General features: G+C 31.7%; 1 protein-coding gene across 1 annotated transcript; it reads right to left on the reverse strand.

Moving 5' to 3' along the window:
• Nucleotides 1-788: 788 nt before the first annotated feature.
• On the reverse strand, nucleotides 789-3610 carry LOC145159896 (Autophagy-related protein 13). Its single transcript, XM_079078951.1, has 3 exons — nucleotides 1754-3610; nucleotides 1482-1663; nucleotides 789-1394 (listed from the first exon to the last, which is right to left on the reverse strand). The coding sequence occupies exons 1-3, from the start codon at nucleotides 3137-3139 to the stop codon at nucleotides 1103-1105; spliced, it is 1860 nt and encodes a 619-aa protein (XP_078935077.1). The 5' UTR covers nucleotides 3140-3610; the 3' UTR covers nucleotides 789-1102.
• Between the last annotated feature and the right edge of the window lie 3672 nt (nucleotides 3611-7282).

The following is a 7282-nucleotide window of genomic DNA, read 5'->3' on the forward strand; positions in this document are numbered from 1 at the left end:
AAAATTATTAAATTAACTTGATGCTTTTATTAAATGGCTCTTGGTCGGAATGCTACTCCCTGTTTTTGCAAAGATAAGGGAGATGACTCGCTCTTTGGATGATATACTAAGACATCAAAGTACGTCGCATATTAGCTTTTGGCAAACTCCTAGTTGAAACCCCTGACTTGAACACTAAAGGTTAGTGTCTTACACGGTATGCCACTAAGAGCATCCACAATGCAAGTAGTATAAGAGTTGAATAGGACGACGACTAGGATTGAATAAGAGTTAAATGAAGTGTGGATGATGACATGGAATAGAGTTGAATGGAGGAGTTGAATGATAATTGAATGGTTCAATAGAAAGAATAAAATAGTGATTATGATTGAATATGCGTTTAATGGATTGTGGAAGGTGTTGTATAGATGCTTAATGGATGATGTGACAATCCATTGAATTCTATAGAGTTCAATGGATTATGGATGCCCTAAGTAGTTGGTTGAACTTGATGCTTTTAAGTTTGTAATATTACATATAATTTATTGTATGATATGGAAATAACCATTAATAAAATGATTAAAGCTTTAACCATTAATAAAATGATTAATCCGAAAAAATGAAGTTGATGTTTAATCCGAAAAGAAAACACAATATATCTAGTCTTTTTTTGATATTAACCATTAATAAAATGATTAAAGCATCATACACTTTTACAATTACCCCATGAGCTAATTATGGATCCATATGCAATACACAACATAATATATTGACACTAGCAATAAAAAGGGAAATACTTGAACAAATCATAACACAAACTATATTCTTTTTCTTTTCCCATTTCATAATATCTCCAAAATAACCAAAATAAAAGTGATATATATGTCCAACTTATATTCCCTCCCTTCATAACCAAAATCCAGAAACAGAAAATCAACCACCTCATTGGCAGTTTCATAACACTAGGATATATATACCAACATTTCAAATATGTACAAAGTCAACCCCAACATAAAAAAAAAAAAAAAAAAAAAAAAAAAAAAAAAAGACGAATATACCCTTCACCAAATTATACGATAACCAAACAAAGTCCCCTCCAAATCTTCATCAATCTTTTTAGTTTTTAGGACTTACCCGATTGCCTTAACAGCAGTTGTTTCATGTCCATGTAAACTTTGAGCTCCTCTAATGCATCCGATGTGGTCTTCACAGGAGAAACCCTAGAAAAAGAAGAAGAAGCCGCCATGTTTGAGGCGGCAACAGGCGGAGGATCTTGAATCTGAATCTGCTTCTGTGAGTGTGATCGATTCAAGTCTTGTTGAAGTGGTGGTGCTTTTTTCAGCATTTGAACAAGAGCACCAACTGCACGTTCATGTGGTGTTCCAAGATTTCCTGATCTATCTGATGAACCAGGTCTACAACAATTTCAAATTTACATATTGCTATTAATAATATTGCTGAATAAATCCAAGAGAAATGTAGATATTCATAATTTCATATACCTGCTACCAATACCATGATCAATCAGCTCATCATCATCAACCACAAAGGGACCAGAAAACTCAGAGTCATCATAACTATCTTCAAAAGATAACCTGCTACAGCTTCTAGAAAAAGATTTATGTGGAGAGTTGTTTGATGAAATCTTCACACCAGATGGCTTTGAATGATCTTCTTTCAACAACTAAATCAAGAAAAGAATATAGCTTAATAAGCTTCTACACAGAAATCAAGAAAACTAATGAACTATATTACAATTGCATAAAGGAAGTACCTTGGCACCCTGGAGTGCACTTGAGCTTCTCTCCAGTAAAGAAAGACATGGTCTGGTACCTTTATGGGGAGGAGAAAAGGGTAAAACTGTCTTATTGGAAGATAAAGGTGCATCACCAAGCCTAGAAGTGGGAATGTAAACAGGAGCACTATCAGAACGGAGGAGAACCTTCAACATGTTACTTCCTTGAAGATACATGGGTGGTGATGGAGATGTAGAGGGTGAAAAGTTAGGAGAAGGGACATACTCATCATAACCCATGTCTTTGTTATGAACTTGAGCTATTTCTAGTGAAGGGTAACGTGATGAGCTAGTAGGTGGGCGATGGGGATGAGGATGAGGATGATTACCAAATTTAGAGTGTAAAGTTCGTGATTCTGAATATGTAGGGGAAGGAGACGGTGATGGCAATGCTGAAGGTGGTGATGCCCTGTTTGCATCATAACTCCAGCTATGGCGCCTTCCAAATGGAGAAGAAGATGGAGAGTATTGAGGCATTGGGACTGAAGGTAGCCTCTTTAGTGGGTCTGCTAATGGACTACCAACATAATCTGGGATGAATTGTGGGGACATTGGGGTAGATGATTCGGAAGTGGTGTCAGAAATTGAAGGGAGATATAACAGAGAAATGTGAAGTTTACCACAAGAAGTTTCCACAGGAGTGAACATGAACTGCTGCATTTCAGCTTCATCTCTACGGATAAGTGGCTCGACAGAAGAAGAAACCCTATGAATAAGGTTAAATGATCGAATCTGGCCAGAAGAGTTGATTTCACGGAAAATCTTGTAAGCAGGTAAAAGCCTAACAGTTACATATAAGGATCTTAGAAGCAAAATTGATTTCTTGTACAATGCATGTGAACTGGTGGAGCTAGATCTCTTGCTACCAGAACAAGCTTCTTTACAACCCTTCTTGCTCTCATACTGAACAACCCACCTCTCGATGATCTTTTCAGTACTCCCATCACTACCAAATTCATCAGAATCTGATTTCCATATGAAAGGAAATCGATCTTTTGATGATGAGTTTCGTTCAAATGCTACTCTTGGGTTTGGGGAACTACTTGTGTAATCCCAATTGAGAGGTCTTTGAACCAGAACCACATCCACCACCATCGGCTCAAGGTTGCTCTGTCGCCAAAAATCGATATTCTCAAGCGCTGCAGGGCAATCCCTGAGAGCCAGATTGAACCACTTATCTCTAGGTCTCGTACTGGAAGAAGACGATGCAGAGGAAGAAGGAGAATACAAAATTTGCTCCCCACTATAATTACGTGAAGAGACGTAGGGACATCTGGATTCAAGTATAATATGCAAACTCTTTGCGAAGAATTCTGTGATTATCTGTTCCATCTTTGCCGGTTCCGAGTGAGGATTTACTGCCATGATCGAAGCGGAAAGGGTTCGTCCGATAATTTCAAAAATCAGTAAATGAATCCCAGTGATTTCAATCAACCAGATTTAACATGAACACCACTCACAAAAACATTCAAACAAAGTGATAAGAAATGAATCCGACTACACGAGGGTAGTATTATATCATCAAACGCTTCGACATGTACATCATAGTTTTGCAAGATAAGAACCCTAGATGATACAGTACAGGTGCGATTGAAGGTTTAGAGGACAGCAACTGCGACAATTGCAAGTGGAGGAGGTTGTCGAGTAAAGAGAGTTAGAAGATTGAGTATATACAGTTGAAATGATCAGTTAGGGCATCTGCAGGATCCAAGGAATCATCGGAGGAAGAAGTCTCCATGATAGCAGAAGATTGAATTTGAGGGGGTTGCGGGGTCTTGGAAGTTAAATGGGCCCACGATTGTGCAAATATCAAATGCGAAGCATGTCTATCTCCTATCCTCCTCAATTGATTGCTAAAGAATCAAAAAAATACAAGAGAAAAAAGGGCATATTCACAAAAATAACAATTATATCTAATTTTTGATGATCATAAGATATTTTGGATAATTCTAAATTTATTTCGAACTAAGTCTATGTTTAATAAAAGATATATTTATATTTTGGACTACAAATGTTAGATTTTGGACAATTTTTTTTACATAAAAATCCATATGGGATAATGGAACTCGATAACTTATTCGTAAAATAATGGCGATGCACTATTGTTTAAGTGGCTCAATCTCTCAAACTTGCCCACACATTCAAAGAAATCACCTTTTTGTAGATGTGTTTGTGGTATTCAAGCTAAGTTTTTTGGTTTATTTGAGTGATAAAAAGTTATATGTATGTTACTTTGGTTGCCTATATTTTCCAACTAAGGATGAAGATTTTGAGTGTTTTAAGTGAATCTTATAGGGTTCAATTTTTTTGTGCTTTTCATTGGTTTTTGTGTTTTAGTTATTTTGTTGTTCTTTGAGATTTTGATCATGTGAGTATATTTCCCTAGTTGGTTAAATGTCATCAATAGTTCGTTTAATATAATATTTGTATGAGGAATGAAAAATAAAATAAAACTACATATTGATGTTCAATATGCATTACACAATGTTTTATCAATAATACATCAAACATGTTATATAATTCAACAAAGGACATGTAATGCATACAAACTGGGAGTGAACATCAAACTTGTCGGTGTAACTTTCAGATATGTTCATGACATTCTTACTCAATATAATTCACTCAATAGTGGATTCAGCATATGTGTGTCTTCGATTCTTTCCATTAACTTGATGGACCTTTGTATATCTTTAGACATTGTAATCAAGAGCGTTGTCATACGTCAAACTACTGACTGTCGGTGATCCTCGATCTATGAGACCGATAATTAAATCGCTATGTTGCACAAGAGGTCGTGTAGACGTTTAAACTAATAAATGAACTCCAACACAGACACACAGTATTCTCAACAAGACTGTGTTGTGCTTCCACGCATACCACATAAACTTATAACTATGGTTGTGATAAAGGTGACGTAGTAGATAGTTGTGATTATGAAAACAACTATAATTTTAATAACTATAGTCTTAAAATCCAATTTTAATGCAAAAAAGTAACAATTTCAAATATAGTTTTTTTTTTAACTACTAGATTGGTATTTGTAGTTCATGGAGTTCTGAACATTGGAAAAACACACTATATTGATATAAAATGTGAAAGGGGTTCAAGAATCAGTTTTCATTTTATAATTGATAAAATCATTTATTTGGCTTTTTTACCCCATATTGTAAGGTGGATCTCAAAAGATACGAAAGATCTCCCTCAAGCGGTACATACTAGTCTTTCAAAGCTTGATACAGACATGTCTTTAGAAGTTATATCTACTTTCAATTTTAGTTTCAACACATTACTTTTTACGTCTTTAATTTCACATTTGCCGTTGCTTGTCGAGGTTTTGGTTATGTTTCCATAACTAGTGTTTCTCCCTACAAATAACAAAGTTAAGTTAGTATGATATAATAAGCCGTTTAATGGTAAATATAACAAGTAAATATAACAAATCACTTACCAGGACCTTTTTTAATTATGATAGTTCATTTAATAGATTTATTAACTCATTGTCTTTGTAACTTACTTTTCTAAGCAACGTACATGTGCAGTCATCAAGTGCACCATCAGACCTCCGTTGGATTTCAATTTGATTTAGCATAATTCGATGTATAAAAACCACTTACTATTATATATGAAATTAATACTTAACTACAAAATTGTACCAAACCTAAATACAAACTGCATCATACCTAACGACAAAACGCATACCAAATATCGAACATGAAACCCATGAGATAATGACTTAAGCGGGTTACGTAGTTTAGATTATATATATATATATATATATATATATATATATATATATATATATATATATATATATATATATATATATATATATATATATATATATATATATATATATAGTCATTTATGTTTATTTTTGTACACATTTAGTCATTTATATTTTTTTATACATATTTAGTCATTTATGTTTTTTATTTTATACACATATGGCCATTATGCTTAATGGTTATATGTGTACAAAGTAAAAACATAAATGACTAAATGTATACAAAAAAAACATAAATGATTAAATATGTACACAAATAAACATAAGTGACTAAATATGTACACAATCTAAATTATATTACCATTTTAGAGCATCATCCTTGAACCCCTTTTTGAAAATGTTCTTCGGATTTCTAAATGGCTTTCCATTTTGGACATTATTTTCATGAACTTTTAACTAAACTACAAAACTAAACATGACTCATATAACCTAAATACTACAAAAGATATGTGAAATCCCTATTTAAAAAAAATCAACCTGCTTTGAAAATGTTTATCGAGTTTTGGACAAGGGTTTTCATTTGAAACTCGTGTCTTGAAATGGCTTATTTTTGGATTGGGTGCTACTTGTGTAAAGTGTTTTATTATTATTTTATAATACTACAAAAACATGTGGTCAAATTTGTTAAAATTCCAAAAGATGCATTTATCTAACAAATTGATCATCGTTAGGTAATGTTGTTCGGAATGATATCCTTACTATAAATCCAAAGACATCACTATAAGTTAATATTTCTTTTCTTATCCCTATTTTGTTTTGTATGATTAGATTTGCAATAGCAATGTAAAATTATTAAAATTGTGAAAGTTGGTAATGGGAAATAGAATACAAGGCAGTGATTTCAACAGTGATTTCCAAAAGAAAAACTGCAATAAAGTCCCTACATATTGGCCTCATAATCGATTTAGTCATTATATATATTTTTTATTCAATTAAGTCTCAAATACCGGTAATCGTATTCAATTTAACTCTTTGACCCGGTCAACAGATCATCCAACTTTCAAAAATTATATTTTTGGCCCAGATTTCAAAATTTATTACAAATTTGGTCCAAAATTTACACTTTTTGTCCAAATTTTAAGTTTTGTTACAAATTTGGTCTAAACTTTACCCTTTTTGCCCAAATTTTCGAATTTTATTATGAATTCATCCTAATTTTAGTTTTTTTTTTATAACTTTTTTTCTCAAAAAATTGTTTCTAATATGTTTTTTCCATATAAAATCATATTTATAAAAAAACATATTTGCTCATAAAAATCATATATTTTCTATATAAAAACTTTTTTTAAAAAGTTTTTTGTATATGAAATATCTAGTTATAAAAATATGTATTTATTAATTATATAAATATATACAAATCCTTTTTATAAAAAAATGTATACAAAAACGTATTTTACAAAAAAAATGTATACAAACACCTATCACATTTATATATATATATATATATATATATATATATATATATATATATATATATATATATATATATATATGCACAAAGTTAGGTGTGTATCTAATTTTTTTTTATAAAATCGTGTTTGTTTATATTTTTTTTATAAACGTGTTTGAATAATTTTTTATATAATACGTGTTTGTATACATTTTATAAAATCGTGTTTGTATATATTTTATAAAATCGTGTTTGTATACATTTTATAAAATGTATACAAACACGTATTATATAAAAAATTATTCAAACACGTTTTTATAAAAAATATGTAAAC

This window comes from Lactuca virosa, chromosome 2 (genome assembly GCF_052849685.1).
Source record: "Lactuca virosa cultivar CGN04683 chromosome 2, Lactuca_virosa_CGN04683_v6, whole genome shotgun sequence".
Classification (NCBI taxonomy): domain Eukaryota; kingdom Viridiplantae; phylum Streptophyta; class Magnoliopsida; order Asterales; family Asteraceae; genus Lactuca; species Lactuca virosa.